The 19,186-nt window shown below is 41.3% G+C and overlaps 2 protein-coding genes and 1 long non-coding RNA gene across 5 annotated transcripts in view; all 3 read right to left on the reverse strand.

Moving 5' to 3' along the window:
• Positions 1-2,114: 2,114 nt before the first annotated feature.
• GAS2L3 (growth arrest specific 2 like 3) lies at positions 2,115-10,875 on the reverse strand. The gene is made up of 7 exons (XM_054632143.2): positions 10,747-10,875; positions 10,237-10,355; positions 9,388-9,529; positions 6,751-6,814; positions 5,947-6,085; positions 4,995-5,102; positions 2,115-4,283 (listed from the first exon to the last, which is right to left on the reverse strand). The coding sequence occupies exons 1-7, from the start codon at positions 10,784-10,786 to the stop codon at positions 2,922-2,924; spliced, it is 1,974 nt and encodes a 657-aa protein (XP_054488118.2). The 5' UTR covers positions 10,787-10,875; the 3' UTR covers positions 2,115-2,921.
• Positions 10,876-11,918: 1,043 nt separating this feature from the next.
• On the reverse strand, positions 11,919-14,276 carry LOC143694043 (uncharacterized). Its single transcript, XR_013182218.1, has 3 exons — positions 14,183-14,276; positions 13,302-13,428; positions 11,919-11,939 (listed from the first exon to the last, which is right to left on the reverse strand). It is a non-coding gene; the product is annotated as an uncharacterized LOC143694043 (long non-coding RNA).
• Positions 14,277-18,338: 4,062 nt separating this feature from the next.
• Positions 18,339-19,186, reverse strand: part of NR1H4 (nuclear receptor subfamily 1 group H member 4) — a 30,194-nt gene continuing 29,346 nt past the window's right edge. For all 3 annotated transcript variants that reach the window (XM_054632025.2, XM_077178003.1, XM_054632024.2), the window contains one exon: positions 18,339-18,577. In XM_054632025.2, coding sequence (XP_054488000.2) covers positions 18,339-18,577 — 239 coding nt within the window. The remainder of the gene's footprint in view (positions 18,578-19,186) is intronic.

Here is a 19,186-nt window from a genome sequence, read left to right on the forward strand (position 1 = left end):
GCTCACCTCACGTTACATGACTATGCAGCTGGTGATAACAATTTCCACAGAAGATGGATCACGCTCAAATACAGTATTTTTATAATAAAACCAAACAAGTCTACCCATGTGTAACTTTAGATTAGCTTATTAAGGTTTCAACTGTAACAGTTTCTGCATTTTTATCTCAATTTTGAACTTTAAAATTCAGTTTATTACATGACATTATATATGACAAAGACGAAGCCATTTGCTTAATTTTCTCTGTAGTTCAGAAAGGCAGAAGTTGCCTGACACCATGATCCAAGAGCCTCAGTGTTTAAATTGATGCTAAGAACTTTGTAAATGGTTTAGAAGGCGCTGTGGGTTGACCCCACTCAGAAGCCAAGTACCTGCGCACTCCCCTCGCTCTCCTTATCTCTCCTCCACCCCCAGCAAGATAAGGAGAGTGGAGCAGCAAAAGCAAAACTCACTGGCTGGGATAAAGAGTTTAATGAATGAAGAAAAGATATGAAAAGTAAACCACCAAGTGATGCAAAGGCAATCCTTCACTACTCCCACAGACAGACTGATGCCCAGCCAGCTGGCAAACAACCACCGTAGAAGCCACACAACCTGCACGCCCTTCTTTCTCTACCTCCTCCTTCTTTTTATTGTTGAGGTGATGCTTTATGATATGGAATAGCCCTTTGGCCAGTTCAGGTTGGCCAGTTCCCAGCCATGTCACTCCCAATCTCCTGCCTACTCACTGTGGGGGCAGAGCAGGAAAAAGAAAGACTTGACTCTGGAAGGGTTGTTCAGCAACAGCCCAAACAACAGCACGTTATCAACATGGGCTTAGATTTTAACCTAACACACAGCCCCACAGGGGATGCTATGAAGAAAGTTAACTCCATCTCTTCCAGACCCATTACAGAAAGAAAACCCCAAGAAGTCAGCTAATCTGCATATCACATGTAACTCACCATTTGGAAGCCCAAAAATAAAAAGCAAGTCATCTACTGTAAAACGCTTTCAGCACATGAAGCCATGTGCCAGATTTATCAAACCTGACAGGAAACCACTGTAGTCAATACTCTGCCTAACACTGAAGCAGTGGCTTTGACCAGCGTACATTTAAAACAAGCAAGACCAAGGCCTTCCCCAAACATACAACTTTGTATGGGATCCTGTGGGACTTGTGTCCATGTTATCAAAACAGATCTCTTTTCCTCCTACAGTTTGGATACTGGCATCTACTGCTTACTCCCAGCAGGTTGTGAGCAGTATTGTACAGTAGATATGCATAAATAGAATCATAAATTAAATAAAATAAGCTAACAAGGTGCTCAGAAAAGCAGCTCTATGACTCTGCCACATCGCAAGAGAACTCAGCTTACGATGTTTGCTTACACTAGTTCCAAGAAAAAAAAAAAACAAACTAAAATAAAATCCCTTAACAACAGAAACTATATATTCCATGGAACTCTTCTTCTAAAAAGACTTCCCAGTTCCACTATGCAGGAGCCTTTAAGGCAGTGACATCCACTCCTGCCCATAAATAGACTGGGAATGAAGGGCAGAAGTGATGGTCTGTGGAAACCACCAGTGTGTCTTCAAAGACCTTCAGAGCTCCTCAGAGTCTGGAGGGACAACTGTTCCTTAACACCAAAATAACCCAAACAGCACTAGTCCCAAAGACAGTAGTTCTCAATCTACCATGAAGCTCACTCCCCAAGGGTAAAGGTGTTGAGCACCACAGATGTTTAACTCACTGAAAGACTTCAGGAGCTGGGTGTAAACAGTGCATAGCTTTCTGGCACTTTAAGATGTTTAAAGGCAAATGCAGGCTATATTCCTCTTTGAGAAACTATTTCTCACCTCCAGAGAGTGATAGAGGAGAGCCAGGAAAGAGGTGTCCACAAACAAAACAAGAAAGGCCCCTGCAGACTAGAGTGCCAACAAAAATTAACCCATAGCACTGAGAAAAGCATTTGGCAATTCAGTCTTCCATGCAAAGGCCACTCATGCAGAGCAGTAAAGCTCTGCTAGAACAGGTCAATGCTTGCAGCTCAGTGTTGCTGCAGCAGGAGCTGTTTTGGGGCTCAAACCCAGGAGTAGGAGCTGGCGTGGGGCTCCAGCCCAGGGGCAAGTGTCTTCCCTAGAACACAGAAACATCCCTCCATGCAGCAAGAGCTTTCTAGGAAAGCTAGTCAGATTTGAATATGGACTAAGCAAGGTTATCTGCCCGGGGTTTTAAAGGTAGCATTGCTCACTGGAGAGTTCTGTTCTGAATTTGAGAGGCTAAGGCACAATGAAAGTGAGCAATCAAGGCCATGATTATTGGTGTCCAATTTAAACCAAACCAAGCTCCACTTCCAAGTGAGCTGAATCCACTTTAAGGCATATGGGGGGGACACAATGAACACTCATAACAGCATCTGTCAAATCTAAACAGGACTAGAAAATTCTTCTCTTTCTAAAACATGTGACCCAGACTGGGTTCTGGGATACCAGTGAAGCAAACCAACAGTTTTGTTTGAGGTATTAGAAATTTTACAGCTTGTTGCATTGAGGTATTAGAAATTTTACAGCTTGCACAGCTCTGTTACTTGCCACACACCTCAATGCAGATGTGCCAGAACCACCAGAGTTCTGCTGCAAAAGCATCAGCCTTAATTCCCCTTTCCTCTCCCACACTTTTTTGCAGCAGATCAAGGATATTTGCCATTCCACAGTGCCACACAGCAAGTAAGCTACTTCTAAACATATCCAAATAGAAGTTTCTAAACCGCAAAATAAACACAGTTCATACACTAAGTTAGGCAGCAAAAGGCATGTTATACCTAATATTTCATATTAAATGTAGTGCTATTTAGCTTTTTTTCCTTGTCCTCAGTGTAGCAGTTACAAGAGGCCCTTTTGAACAAGACAGGGACTTCCCCAGAAAGTAACAAATTAGTTTACTTTCTGGGCTTTTTAGTCCCTGTCATAACAAAATAGTGATCATCTTGCCTGCTCTTCGTAAGAGGAACTTTTGATGCACCAGGTGTTCCTCTGTTATACGCCTGTTCCTTTGGAAGTGGCTTCTTGGCTCCTGGGGTCAAGCTTTTGTTTGTTTGCAAGTTTTTGGTTGAATGCTGACCTTTTGTGGAGGGCTGTGCTGGCTTTTTGGTCACTGCTGCTTTGGCTGAAGTTTGAGGAAGCCGTACGACAGACAAAGGTGTGCGTTCAGCAGGTTTGGATAAAGAGGCTCCAACTTGAGGGGGATTACTGGTATTTGGCTTCTTGATGCCAGCTGATTTGCTTGTAGGTAACAATGGAGGTGGTGACTTTGATGCTTTGCTAACGGCAAGGGAAGGTGCAGAAGTGGAAAGTTTTAGCTCAGAAGCAGTTTTCAAGTTTCTTGCCAGGTGAGAAGTTGTTTGTGGGGCTCTCAGAGGATGCTGAGACCCAGCACCTGAGATCTGAATATCTTTTTCAGGAGGTTTTGCAAGGAGTTGCTGGGAATGTGCAAACTTGGCAACAGTGTGCAGATTTGTAACCGGTGGCCGAGCAGCCCCGGGAGCAGCCGAATTCACCTTGGTTTTAGTGACAGATACAGGTCTGCATTTAGCAGGGACACACTTTTGTTTTGAAGTGGTTGTTCCAGTTGTTCCAGACAAGAGAGATGGTTGTTTTTTAGAGGGTGAGGGGGCACGATGGAGTGCTGGTGCTGGGGAGCCCCGAGGCAGGGCAAATTTCACCTTGGTGGCATCGGGGGACCGAATACGTTTGCGCAATGTTTCAGAGGGAGCAGGAGCTGTCCTTGTTCCTGCACGTGAAGAACTTTTGCTTCCAGGCTGTGGAGGAGCAGAAGCTGGTGAGTTGCACGCAGGAGACTCCAGTTTCTTTGAGGTGCCAGCTAATGGTTTGAAAGGAGACTGCACACCTGTTGCTGAGGACCCTTGTAATTTTGACCTGACTGTGGATGACTTGGCAGTGGAAGATGGGGTCACTCTGGGTGATGCCAGGGCAGGGGACTGAGGACGTTTAGCTAAAGCCTTCTTGGCACTGGCCCCAAGACCTAAAACAGGAGCAGGAGGTTTTGATGGCTGCTTTTGAAACATATTGACAGCTGACATTGGATTCATAAGAGGAGGCTCCTGATTTCTAGCTGACAAGCTGGGGACACTGTCACTGGTGACCCCTTTCTGAAATGCCAGGATTTTTTGTTCCAGAGTTGCAAACTGAAGCACTCGGCATGGATCATATTTGAGCAGAAAACCTTGAAGAGTGTCCCAGCCTCCACCAACACGTACCATCACATGCTTGCCATGTAGCATCTGAGAATGGGGAAGAGGGAGGAGGAGCAGAAGAACAAGAGAAATTCTTATCTTGTTTCATTTTTCTTCATCTTACATTGCCACCTATTGAAATTGACTAAAAATAGCACTTCCTTTCTTACAGAGAAACATTTCAAAATAAAATTATGTGATAAACAAGGTTTTTGCTTCCCAATTATTTTATTAGATAGCTTCTCCTGCACAGGTAGTAATTTTGTGTCAGGAAATAATGGAAACATCTTTATAGAAGACCTTTAAACCATTCTGTAAGAATCTTTGTTTAGTATGCGTAGTTCTGGGCATGGGCTGAATTTAGATTATGTCCTTGCAACACAAACTCTTATGAGTACAAGAGTACTCAACAACCCTTCAAATTATAAACCCCAAGAATCTAGGTTTTGAACAAGCAACATTCTCAGGATATTCTATGGCATTTTCCATATTTATGTTGCAAGTCATTACTGAAATTTTAGTGACACCACAGAGAAACATTATCTTAGTTTAGCGTGGTTGTAAAAATCAATGTTTGTGGATCAAAGATCTAAAGAATGGAGTAATTAAACCTATTTAGAATAAGGGATCGAATGTCAAGTTGTCCCAACCTAAATAATTCTGTAATTCTAAAACAACTCCATAAAAATGAGGTATTTCACTTAAAAGCATTTCTCTCCCCAAAATAAATATAAATTGGAGTTCTAAAAAACTACTTACTCGTATGAAGAGTATTTTATCTCCCAGCCTATAACGTCCCTCTGACAAGTATTCAATTGAAAATCGATGGGAACAACTGCAGGGAGGATCTTCTGCTATATGTTTTACCTAGTTATTAAATTGAAAGCATTTGTTAGTATTTTGACAGAAGAACAAGTTTAACCATCTATTGAGTTAATCTTCTATTAAGATGGAAGACCCAAGAAGGAAACAACTGAAAAAAGGGGAAAAGGAGTCTCCAAAGAAATGCTGGGTTAGAGAAGATCTGCCTCTAAGAGCCACTTAGAAATGCAACAAATTGGAAGGGTGAGACTATTGCCAAGAAGGAGAAATAGTGAGTTTCCAGAGAAAGTGAATCTGGTGGCTGACATTCCCAAAGAAACAGACTTTTTACATTACAACACAGAGGACCTTCAAAACAAATGAATTTTTAAGCAGAATAGGAAAATTGTTCATCATTTCCTCTGGACCAGTTTACAAGCTGTACAAATAATTTCCTTTTCTGGATATATATTCATTTCCAATTGGTACAGCTACAGAGGTTTAATTTAAAAATCTTCTTTCAAAAGACTTTCATCAAAGTCTACTTTAACACCTGATGAAGTTTTATGAAAAGATCAAATTGAAGAGCAACATTCATTGCAGTCATAGAACATTGACACCAGAAAAATGGAATGAGATCATTCCCTATACTCAAAGAAGCAAGGAAAAGGAAGAGGGGAAAGGAAAACAATGTAGGCTCTATGCACTCCAAAACACATAGAACAGCATTTTAGTTATATTTTCAAAACAAAACAAAAAAAATTGATTAAAAGAGGTGCATAGCCTTCTGTTTGAGGAGGCTTATACATATTAGATGAAAACCAGCCTGTCCATACTGAGACAGATCATACAAGTTTAAAACTAAGAGTTTAATTTAAAGCCTATATCCCACTAAGCAAGTAGTACTTACTGCCTCGTGTAGCTCCCCATGGTGACAACATGACTTTGGTGTGCTAAGAGGTGATGGTGGCCCAGAGGTCATCAGCAGGGTTTCTTCTAGCTCAATTTCCTTCTCTAGTTTTACAAGTACAGGAGGTTCAACTCCAAACCTCAAAGACCAAAGCAGAGTGTTTAATTACTAATTTATTAAAGAAAACGAAAAGAAATGAATGAAAACAAACTTGTAAAATTATAATGGCTTGACAGACAAGGACATCTGAATCAGAGGAGTAATTGCCTTGATAATCCAAAAGAAGGAGCATCTCTGAGTTTCTAGCAGGAGCCCTTCCTAAGGTAGCCTTGGTGTTACCAGAGGATGCAGTAAAAATACTGCCAAAACTATACAGTTGAGGTCACATCCAATTTAGATGGACTATTTTAAAGCTTCCAGCTCTGCACTAGAAATAAATTAAGTCTACATTTAGATAATAAAGAGATACCTTCCAAAAAGCTGAAAAATTGAAACCCTTAGAATTGTATTTAATGCTCAGTAAGCTGTTCCAAGAGGTACACATTATCTATAGGATGAATGCATAACTTAAACACACAGCTATAGAAACCAGCATGGAACAGTACCTCTCCAAGGAAAGAGTCCAATAAATATTTGAAAAAAACATTCATATTGTACGGTGGTCCTAGAAAAGCTACTCATTACTTTTTGCACAGAATTAACATCACTTGACAGCTGCAAATAATGTTCTAACTTTGTCTTAGCTTTTACTTAGTAGGATGTGCCCTTCAATTTTCTTGTTGGGAGCGTGTGTGGATCACCTACCCGGATACAATGCGCCCAATTTCCAGCAGACAAAGATACACTTGTCTTGGATCCTTGTGCAACACTAAAAGGGAAGAGAATAAAGAGGAGTTATAGTTCATATTTATTGCAGGAGGCCTATGCAATTAGGTACAGCCAAGAGAAGGGAAGATGAGGTATCCATGACTATAAATTTCCCATCATCCTACCCAGAGGCAAGGTACATTATCATTGACAATGCACTACATGCTTTACAACTCTAATTTTCTATTCCATAAAAATCTTTAAACCCATCCTGGCACTCCTGAAACCACTCTTCCTCCTAAGAGAAATATGTTTTATAATCTCCTTTCTTGATGAGAACAGGAAAGAAAGAGATGTGAATGCTTCCCATTCCCTACTCCCAAATGCAATATCACAGTCTTAAAGATGAAGAGCACTTAAAAATGACAAAAAGGAAAATACACAGATCTGTTCATGCTCATGCCTACAGACACAGCTAGGTACATGCACTCTGGAGGTTATTATCCACAAAAAGATACACTGCAAGGGCCCCAGCTCACAAGTGGATGGCTACACAGCCAGTCAGCCTGAGTGGATTTAAACCTCTGCTGGGAAAGAACAATCTGGGTGATTGTTACCAGTTCAGTAATCAACAAGTAAGATCTTTTCTTATCACTGCTTCAAAAGTTCCAGCTCTATCTTTACAAGTGAAATCCAACATCCCTCTGATATCAATTTGATATTTGAAATGCCTTTGTTTTAAAAGTGTTTCCTAAAGTATAGTCCAAGTATGAAGTCAGATTTTCTGATGATGTTTACATCATCTACTCCAGTTTCTAAGTCTGCTGTTTAAAAGATCTGATTATGAAGGGTAAATCTAGAATAGAAAGTTGACAAAGCCATAATCTCAAAGCTACTTTTAGAGGCCAATCAATCTCTTTTTTAGTGTATGTGCATGTGTGTGTGTGAATTTGCCAGCTGTAACAAAAGTGTTTTAATTTGCTTGAGTCCAAAAGGGAAATATCCAAATACATCCCTAGCAAGGATCAAGACATTTGTTTTGGCTTGATGTCAAAGGGCACCCCACAATGCCTACTCTTTATTTCTGCTGTCTCAGGAGCCTCTTGACTTATTTCCTTCCCAATCATCTACATTTTTCAGGAGGTGCTGCTATATGTCCCTGATGGGTAAAAGACAATTTTCAACTTATCCTTCCCCTGTTTCATTCATGAAGAATGGCTTCAAAGTCTGATGAAAAACATCAGTGGAAAGAATTTTTCATCTAGGAGGCTGCAAGTCTGCTCATTTCAACTGCCAAAAAGGCTCACAAAAGATATTTATGCCACAAAGCAAGCTTGTGTCAAGAGTTACAGACTTCAAAACACTTCTTTGCAATGAGTGAAAGCCACAGCACTAGGAAATCATGTCTGCTTATCACAGGGAAGATAAACAGGTCCTAGTTACCTGTCCACTTACAGGAACTAACATGTTTAAGCAATATAATTAGTACAAGGAACTAAAAAAAGAATTCAAATATTCTTGTAACTCAGTTCTACTCTGTATTTCCTGGCACTGAAAAAAGATGCACTCACTAGTTAATCAAAATGAAACATGCAAATGATGGAGTTTTCTCAACTGTTTTAAAAGATGACTTATCCAGTAGAGATGCATGGGCAGTCCAGCCAGTATGTAAATAGCATTTAATTAGCATTAATGCTAATTAATAGCATTAATGGAACAAAGACTTCAAAATACAGTAAATATTATGACAATTTCATAGAATTACTGAAAACAAAGATAGTTCTCAGTTTTTTGCTAGTCTGCTGACAGGCAGATATTTTGCTTACTAAAAAAAAAAAAAGCCAAACAACAAAAACAGAATTTGGCTTGCCATAGAAAGTTTTGTATTAATTAATTTTTACTGACATAATAGCTGGTAGAAGAGCATTTCCTTATTTATTATGTGATGAAAGTACAATCTTCTTAACTAGCAGTCAAAAAAATTTTATTCCATCGTACCAGTCTAGAAGATGCTGTACAGCACCAGTTGTGCACTGAGGCAGGCATACTCATAGTTGGTAATATTTATTTTTATAACTGTCTTATAAACAGAAAAATACAAATGGTTTAGAGTAATGTTGTGTCCTGAAGTAAATGTTAATTACCAACAGGCTGCTGCCACTTCAGACACAACGCCCTGATGTCGTTACCAAATTTAACCATCTTAAACATATTATTCTGAGGGATTTTTGTAAGAAGAATGAGCTGTAATACCAAATAAAGGATCTTATTATGAGTTGACTCCATGGCCCTGTGGTCTTCCCACACACAGAAAGTGAAACCACACTTTTCTCCTGTTTCTCAGTGGTTCTTTTTACTGAAGAAAAACACGGTATTTTGTTGCACAGCTCTCAGTCCCCACTTCATCCCACACAGTAACTTTCAGAAGTTTGCAAAAGCATCATGCAAGTTATATTAGTCACTGAACTGATTTTTCAATGCTTTTACTTGGACACTACCTTAAAATAAATAAGAGCTTGCACAACACATGCAGAGTCAAGAGAAAAAGTTCAAAAGTCTGTAACAAGGCATCTCCCTGACCAGGTAGTGATTCACACAGAGATCAAAGCAAATTTAACAAAAAGAGAGAGCTACCTAAGCCTTCAGATTCAAAGAGGTATGTCTCATCAACTCCAATGGCTCTACACCAGTTAAGAAAGTTGGCTGTATTATCTCTGGCAAAAAAAGATCCTGATGGAGCATCCTTCTTACACGGAACTTTTCTCATAGGAAAATTCTGGCAAGGGAAGAAAACAAAAAGTACATTGTACACATCAACATTGCCAACAGATTTCAAAGCATATTTGCAAAGGAAAATACACCCTAAATTCAGAGTACAGAAACAGTTGTAACTATTTTGTGTTCACCTCACTATGTATTCCATGAAAAAAGCTACACTAATATAGAAGGCATTCTACTTTATCATTGTGAACAGTCACTGAACGAACAGTCCTCAGTTCTGCAGCCTTTGTACTCCAAAGTAACAGAGACTTGCTTGAGATTCACACTTCAACTGAGCACTGCCTCTCAATGGAAACACTGAAGCCCACCTGCAGGTCTGGATACTTTTATGGCTGACCTGTACACCTGAGTTCAGCCACCACTTTCTGGCATAAAACATATCACCAAGTGCAAATGGATATCTCAGTAACAACCCACACTGGTGTCAGGGGAACAAACTCCAGACTTGGATTAGATCTTCCTCTGGCAAGATTTCTACTGAAATCAAACCAAAAACCTAGTAAAGACCTTAGGATGTGATTAACAAAGCAAGCAATTTATTGGATGAGGTTATCCATCTATAAAGCCACTTTGCTGTTAATCAGTCTCTGGATACACAGCATACAAAACAATTCTTTGGGAAGCCTCACTCACCTGCTTTCCCTGTAACTACTACTTCAGACTTAGGACTTTGTATTTTAAAAAAATCATTATAAAACTCACCCTTAAGTTATTTGTGCTACAACATTTTTTAACTGTGTTTTGAAGAACATCAATCAATTGGCAAAGCAGTACCCCATTATCAAGTTCTTCTAGCAGTTGCTCTGGTTTGACTTCCATTCCTTTAAGAAAAAGAAGGTCAATATTAAAGTTACTCCATGAAGGTAAAGAATTTTATATGAACTTAGAGGCAAATCAAACAGCATTCCAGTGTTAAAGACTGAAAAATAGAAGAAATATACAAGTAAAATAAAATCAAATATTAGATTAATTAGATTTTAATTAGACTAACAAGATTCATAAATATAAATTAGAATTATTAATTGTGCAACCCTTAAGAGGTAGCAGCTAATAAAACTGAAATCAAAGCATACATTTTAATGCAATTCTCCCAGCCATTCAAACTCAAATACACCAGCTCTTAACAGTACTATAGATATTACACATCAGTGCTGACTAGAACATTGGAAGTGCTTTGAAATTCATGAGAGAGTGATTTATTTTTAAGCTCACCCAGCAAGCCAGACAGCCAAATGGAGAGATCTTCCTGCATGGGCACCAAAGTGGCCTCGTGCCTCACAGATATCCATTGGTCATAGAGGCACACGTCTGCCAGACCTGGCCCATGCCTCGGAGTCAGGGGACTTCGGGGACTCAAGGGAAGCTCATCTCCAAACCACACCTGCACAAGAGTCCAGTAAGCTGAAGACAGGAGGCTCTAATATTTGCAGTCAGATAAAAAAAAACCTGTGCTTCTGAATTAGGCTGAAGAACTATTATTCAAAGAGTGTTCGCTTCCCTTTCAACAGGTATAGCAAACCAACAGAGCAATCAAATGGTTCTGCTCTTGCTAGCAACTCCTGCATCAATATACCACTGCATTCCTCCTCTTGACTCCCTTGGATTTAAAATGACATACTTGCCTGAGTATAGAATAAAGACAACATGCATTAAATGCTTCGGGTTTTTTAAACTCAGCACATTTTAAGTCACGAAATCTGCAAATTATCATATAATTTACTACTGATTTCTTAATCAAATGTTTCAGAGGCATTTTGTGCTTAGATCATTAAAATTATAGCATTAAAAGAGGAAATGTTTCCATGCAAGGATGTAACATATTTCTTGAACACAAATACTTAGCAGTTCTCTTCAGAACTGTATATCTAGTAAATGAAAGGTAACTTACACTTCAAGAAAAGGACCATACTGAAATTTTTGAAGAAAAATTTCCAGATTTTTTTTTGAATAATTTTTGACTGAATATTACCAGAATCTTTCTGGTACTCTTAACTATTTTCCTTCAGTTCAGTGTGTATGTAAAATACATTTATTTATTTATACTTAAGTGATTAATTAGAATAAAAGGTTACTAAAAAAGCACTTCTTAATCATGATGGAAATTTTTCAATAATCTCAGGCTTTGACTTCAAAACCTTAGCTAACAGCACTAAGAAGTGAATGGGTCATCTATCTGATAATAACAGTGGATTATCCTTGTCACATTGTTTCTTGTAAAAGGAGAAAACAACTACTTTTTTTTTAATCAGAGGTAACTGGGGAATCTAGTATTTTATCTGCTTCAGGGTAAACTTTTGTATTAAAAAGAAAAAGTATTATACATGTATACAGGATTTAAACACTTCAAAAGGCATTTACCTGAACTGCATTCTGCATGGTCACCTGCTTTACATTAGTTTCTCCTCCTGGGGAAAAAGAAGAGATTTTTATTGCAGTCTCTCCTGCTTTCATGAAAATCCTGAGGAAAAACCCATCAGTGCTGTTTTGGAAAAATAACAATGTGTCTAATAGGAAGGGAAGGGGAAAGAGGGAAATATCTTAGTAGCTAAAGTTTTGATCCAGTACTCAGTCAAATTCAGTTCTCTGCCCTTAGATAAAAATGCAGTTATTACAGCAAAAGTAGCTAATAACTTTGTATGCATAAACAGTGCTCCAAAGTTGGCAAGATTTTTAGGAGCTGTAGGATATTTATTTTGTCAAAGAGTAATGCACATATTTGAAACCATTTTTGGATTTAACACTGTTGGCTCTGATTTTTCCTTCCAAGTTATCACAAGTGCATCTCATACATATGTGCAAACAGATATATGCATCCTGAGTTCACATTAAATACTTGGAATATCATGAAAACCTTAAAACAAAGAAATAATTTTGACAAATAAGATTTTCTCTTACAGAATCATAGAATGGTGTGCATTGGAAGGGATCTCAAAGATCATCAAGGTCTAGCATAGACACATGGGAGAAATCAATGTTTTTATAAATCTCTGTTGCAATTGTGACTTTGCTGGCAGCATGCATGCACTAAGTTTTCAACAGAATGCTGCAAACTATTGCAGCAACATAGTTATCAGAACAAATCCCTGGCAAAAGGAACATTAGGAAAACTTTAGATACAATCCAGTCTCTTTCTCTCCTGAAGCCAACACTGTATTTTCCAGCAATACTTTCAACCATGGGAAAATCCAGCACAAGCTCTACACTGGGCTAAGGATTACTAAGTCTTTCCTTGGAGGCTCCAGGACTAAAGATGTGCAGCATTGCCAGGTTAGCTGCATGCATGTGTACAGAGGGTATTTCTCCATAATCATTTTCCGGTGGTATTTTACAATGTCAAAAAGTTCCTATCTGCGTCTTGAAACCTGTTGAAAAAGACTTACTTGCTCTGTTACTCAATAGCTGCAATAAAATTGCATCTTACAGATTAAACTGAAAGCCATATTGAAGACATTATCAGACATTTTTAACTCATCTGTTTTCATTTAAAATTAAGTATTTTTCCTCTCCTGTCCCAGATATTTAGGCTTTGTAAGTAGATGGCATCTTCTCTCCTGCACAACCTGGCCTTCCTATGACAAATATTGAAATGCCCATCACAGAAAACACAATTCTTGTAAAAATTCTCACCCTTTCATCCTACATAGAAAGCAGAATAGTGTCATTTTCTCCCCCTTGCTCCTTCCCACTGCCTTAAACCTCACAGACTACGTGGTAGTAGGCATTTCAAACTAGGCTACTACATGTAGTAGGCATTTCAAACAACTTACCTCTACGACTGGCAAATGAGCAACCAGTTTGGTTTCAGGTGAAGACACTTCCTTGTACCAGGACTGCTAGCACTTCTCAGACCTTATCAGAGACACTCCAGTGATATCTTTCCCCTTCCTTTTATTTCTAGGGAAGGAAAAAAAAAAAAAAAAGAAAGAGACATCCTCTCCTTGATGTCATTTTTCCTTCTATGAATGAACAAGGGAAGGGAAGGGTATATACCAAGCATTACTAATGAGCATGTTATGCTTCCCACAGCTTTGTCCAGTGGAATACATTTTCCTTTGGCATAAGAAAGCTATTGTCCTAAGACAAGCTCAATAAGAGGCTTCATTGATTAAAAAAAAATAAATAAAACAACAGCAGAACAGCCAGTAGAGAAGCTGGTCTCATTAAAATAAGGAGTTCCATATAGGCTAACAAGAGCTCTAGCATATTAACTGCCAAGGGAAAACAAAAGACAGCCTAATTCACAGGGAGCACTCAAAACATGAACAAAGCAAAATATTCACACTGCAGCTATCACAGGAATGCTCAGCATCTGCAGTTTTGTGGCATGCCTAACAAAAACTAGTCTTGCCAAAAAAAAGGAAAATAGGAGATTGAGGGAAATTGTGGCACTTGAACTCCAAGGGCCTGCTCTTCTTAAACAAGTTATTTTGTAAGTCCATATGTCAGAGCTCCCTAGTAAGCCAAAAGGCTTCACTTATTATCAGGGCATCTGAAAAACACTTAACAAAAAACCCCTCTGATGATGAGAGCTACAGTACATGAATTTTGAGTTGAAAAGGAATACAGTAACAATTGGCCATTTTCAGATGCCAAAGTGTTCAGCTCAGAGCTTGCAGGGAATACAGATTAATGTAGCCTTATCACTTACTGTGAGAGGCACAGGATGAGAAGACCCAGGTCTGCCACCTTCAAGTAGTCTGCCTGTAAATGTGCAGAAGGTGCTGTGGTGAGGTGAATACTGCAGTACCAGGCAGAGTCATAACCAAATCTGACTTCTAAAACCAGTTGGGTTCCCTGCATCAAAAAGCTGTACATAATGAATGAAGTAAGTAGCTGATACTGAATTTTGGCAGCTCCAGATAGGACTGCATCAGTTTCTACACATGCCAGTTTTATCAACTCTCATTCAACATGCATTTGGTGTTCAGACACTGAAGTTTGTGAAAGAAAGGAGCTCAGAATAAAAGTACACTGTAACACATCCCCCGCACAGCTTCAGGCCGTGCCATTCTCATTTCCAGGCAGACCTTGATATCCTCAAGGTCCCTTGGGAGGGAGGACTGAATAAGCCCATCACAGCAGAAACAATTCTTTTAATAATTCTTCCCCTTCCTCCTACTGTTTCTGGTGCTGTTTCTTCCCCATTTTCCCCTCCCTGCTTCACCCCTTAAGACAAGGAAAAAACCAGAAATGTTATCTTTTCCCAACCAGGGGGCAACCAGCCCAGTTCCAAGCTCAGTAAGCATAGAGATCCCCCACCACCAACCCCACCTTCAGAAAACCCCTCTTTTTTGCTGGTGTTTCTGCTGCCAATGGCTCTGTGGGATGGAAGGAGAGGAGCTATCACCAAGCCACACCTTGCAGCTGGATCAATAGAGAGACACTGATTTACTGGGAGACAGGTGGTCAGCCACAAATTATATACTAGGAGAGGCAAGAATTGCTTTCAGCTGGTTGAGTGCCAAACCTCCAGTGAAGGACTAGAGCTATGGATCAACACCAGGTAAGAGAGATGAGAAAAACATCCCTATCTATTGATACGTGGCATAGGGACAGGCATTCCTCAGGAAAGGGGGTGCAGACACACCCTGGACATGACCCACACAGACTTGTGAGACCACAGTTTGCCTCTGCTCTCCACAGAGATGCCCAGCACTTTGCCCCCAGACACTCTGAGAAACAGCAGAGTCAGCAAATACTAAAGCACTTTACACAAATACTTCAGGGTGCTAACACACGCTGTTAGATACTCCGTGAGATAGTCTGCTTAGGATCAGCTGTATCAGGATGTATGGATCACTCAGTGGGCCCCAACCAGCAAGACATGCTACACTAATTACAACTCATTCTGTAGCACAAGATGAACCGAGTCCAAATCCCATTTTACTTGACTGAACAGTTTACATGTAAACAAACAACCAAACAGAATCCACAACTCTACAGATAGCTAAAACATTGATGAAGCAGCCATTGACCTAGCTTAAGTGGAACCTAAAGGAATTCACAGGCTCATTAAACTGCCTTCTGTTAACAGGCTCATTAAGGAAACACTTGGGTAGAAATGCTTTTACATCTTCACCCTATATTTAAGATATATAATATCATCTTCTACTCCATCAACACCCAAAGGTAGTCACAACAGTCTAACCCAGAGCAACTGGCTTAGTCTTGACAGTGCCTACTGAAACTCTTGTTTATAAACAGACCGAAATGAAAGAAGCTGTCATGTCAGTATCTGTTGAAACATACTACAGGATAGTCAAGATTTTTTTTAGACAAATCTACCAACACGCAAAAGAAAAGGGGTAGGCACAAGAGACTGAACGGAGTGCTTCTCCATCACTACAGCAATTTCAGAGCCTTTTTGTTGCATTACTGAGTCAGCAGGAGCTCTGCTTCCCTGGGGAGGCCTCAGAGGCACGAAAGAGAAAGAACCAGACTGGTCAGTCCGGGGTGATGGGCTTTAAGGCGGCAACCAACTCCTTACATTAAAGCACGCTGACTGTTCTCCCCAGATACTGCCTCTCCACACCTGTCCATGAAGTGCACACAAACAGAGGCAGTGAGCACGCTCTCCCCTACCAAATGGCAACAAAGGGCCCGGGTACACCTGTCAGAGCAGAGAAACCCACTCGAAATCAGGGAGGAGCACTTCGTCTCAACAGCTGCCATCTCCGCAGGAGACATGCAGACGGCTGCTTTCCCACAGGAGCATCCAGTTTGGGCAGAGGCTGGTTAACACCAGACACACTGCCCCAGCTGCTCCCTCACATACACAGGTAAATTCTTCTCTCCCTCCCATTTCTAACCCACACTTCTTCCAGCAAAGCATTTTTCGATGCCCATTCAGCAGGCTGCTGGCTGGCCACAGTCAGGAGTAGTTTATTATGATTTAAATATAGAATCATGCATTATTCTGAAAGATCCACCCAGTACAATTTCAAATGCATAGGCCAGTTTGCCTTATAGCTCCCAAAGGAATACATGTACTTTTTCCCATGTCTTGATCTGGTACTATGCCAAAGGTGACACACAGCATCCCTGGAACACGGCCAGCTTTTGGGCAAAGAAAGGAGCCAGACGCTTTTTGGCTTATTAAGCAAAATGAATGAGTGTTTTAGCCAAGAGCACTGGGGCAAATTTCCTACAGAAACAGCACTGCATCCTCAAACGCCTGCGTAGGGCACAGGAGATACTGGTTTGAAGGCGGTTATGCAAAAGCTCTCCCCTCTCCCTTCCCCAGGGTAAGTTTCGAGGCACTTCCCTTCCGACATCCGTGACTGAGACGCTGGATGAACTGCTACCGCTGGACGTGTGACCGGGCCGATGGCAGCGAGCGGCTCCGCCCAGCACCGGGCTCTGCCGGGGCTCCCCGACACGCGGGACTCTCAGCGCGTTCCCAGCGCTGCCCCTGCAGCTCGGGACCCCCCGAGCGCCGCCGCTCCGGAGCTGCGCGCCCGGGGCACCGCGGAGAGCGGGGCTCCGCCTCAGCGCCCCGCTGCCCGCCCGGCCCCTCAGCCCCCTCAGCTCCGCCGCGGGCCGGGGCCGGGCCACCGCCACCCCCCGGTGCGGGCTGCTGTCACACCCACCGCTCTGCCGCGCCGTCCCTTGCTCCGCCGCGCCGTGCTTTGCTCTGCCGTGCCGTCCTGTGCCGTGCCGGGCTGTGCTGTTCCGTGCTCTCACAGCGCAGCGGGCGCCGCCGCGCCGGCCGCTCCTTTCGAAAGCGCCAATCGGCGCCGGGGGCGGGGCCGTGCCCGCCGCACCTGGCCCGGAGCCGCGGCACCGCCCCGCTCCCGGGACAGCGGCCGCGGGCTGGGACACGGCCCCAGGGCTCTGACACCGCCTCCGAGGTGCGACACGGGCCCCGGGCTGGGACATCGCCTTCGGGCTGGGACACGGCCCCGGGCTGGGACATCGCCTTCGGGCTGGGACACGGCCCGCCTGCAGCCCCGGGCGCTGGGAGCCGGGCGTGCTGCCCGCAGCGCTCGGCACAGCGCTGCCCCCGTCGCTGGGAGCGGAGCCCCGCACGAAGAGTCCCCCCCATCCTGCCTGCAGCCCCCGGCGGCATCCGCACGCCCGCGCACGGCATCCAGATACGCTTACCTGTCCCAGGGGTGCTGCCGATGGTATTTCTGAGAGGTATTAAGCACAAGCAATCTGAGTCATAAAGCAAAATAACCTGTGACACACTCTCACAAAGTGAAGATACGCTATAATTTTTACTTCAAAATAATATTGCAATTGAAGTTACATGTTATATCATTAAAAGAGTTTGTGTGTATGTGGTTTTTCTCCATTACATAATTTTTCATCTTGTGAAGAAATAATATCTTGTGTACCTTAACATGAACGCATTTCAGAGTTGAACAGCAAATGACTGACATTAACCATTTCAGCTGGTTTATTACTGTAACAATCTGGAATATATTCTTTGTCAGAGGTAAAGAACAAAAAAACACTGCAATGAAAAATTATGAATGGAAACTTAAATTTCCCCTTTTCCTTACAGAGGAACAGTTACTGCAATCAACTTAATTGCAGCAGGAATTAATTGGGTTCCTCTGAAGAGCTGGTGGGCTCTTTCTGGTCAAGGGGTATAAATACAGAAAAAGTTATACTCACGTGTGAGGGTCTGATAGCTATACAATATTCTGTGTATAGTGGACAAAATGACTTTTATGAATCCATGGCATAAAAATGCAGTAAAGAAAATATAATGCACCGTGGGAACTTCTCTATGAAAATAAGTGCTATGTGGTCCTTTAAAAAGATATTTCTCCTAAAATAAAATAAAGAAGTATCCATCACTGCACATCCCAGATCTCACAGAGAAGAGGTGTGAATTTGTGATCATTCACTCTCCATGACATCAGCATCTCTGCGTGGTGATGGTTAAATGTCCGTAATTCTGTGAGACGGCCCAGGAGGCATGCAAAGTGTTGAGGGTTATCTGGGTGGTGAAGTTTGCAGACTTTTTGTAGAATATCCAGCAGTGGTTCTTGAAGCCTTTCCACAGAATCTCTGTCCTTTATATATTGTCGATCTGATTATGGTTTTAAAGAAAATAAGTGATTAGCAAATATATGCCCTTATACATTGCAATTATTTACACTGAAAAGTTAAAATAAAAATATTCAAATATTCACACTGGCCACTGATATTCATACCTACAAAGAATATTTATTTTCAAATTAATATGAAATAAAAATGTTTAATGCTCTATTTGTGCATAAACTTAGGGTTTTCATGTTAGCTTCCCACTTCTAGCTAGAGAAAATTTTTAACCTTCTTAAAAACGGAACTGTTTTAACTCTGCAACATTTCACTGGAGTTCTGTCAATCCCTCCATACTCTGGTTCTGCACCAGAGTATGTCATAAAATGCATTTCAAAAGCTGAACACCCTAAATTCTTGGAGGTGTAGTACTGGGGAATTTAGCCAGAAGAAGAGTGTAAAAGCAGGTCACCAGGGGGAAATCAAACATCTTCATCCTCAGATTAAATTTCCTTGTTAGAAAATACTTGTATTTTATTTTGTTCATATGGAAATGTGTTTGAATATTTGGATTGGGAGGAGAAGAGAAGGATGAGATTTTTGGTGTAAAAAAATTTCCTGAGACACAGTGACTCAAAGAGTGATGGAAATGCTTCAC

This window comes from Agelaius phoeniceus, chromosome 5 (genome assembly GCF_051311805.1).
Source record: "Agelaius phoeniceus isolate bAgePho1 chromosome 5, bAgePho1.hap1, whole genome shotgun sequence".
In the NCBI taxonomy this organism is placed as follows: domain Eukaryota; kingdom Metazoa; phylum Chordata; class Aves; order Passeriformes; family Icteridae; genus Agelaius; species Agelaius phoeniceus.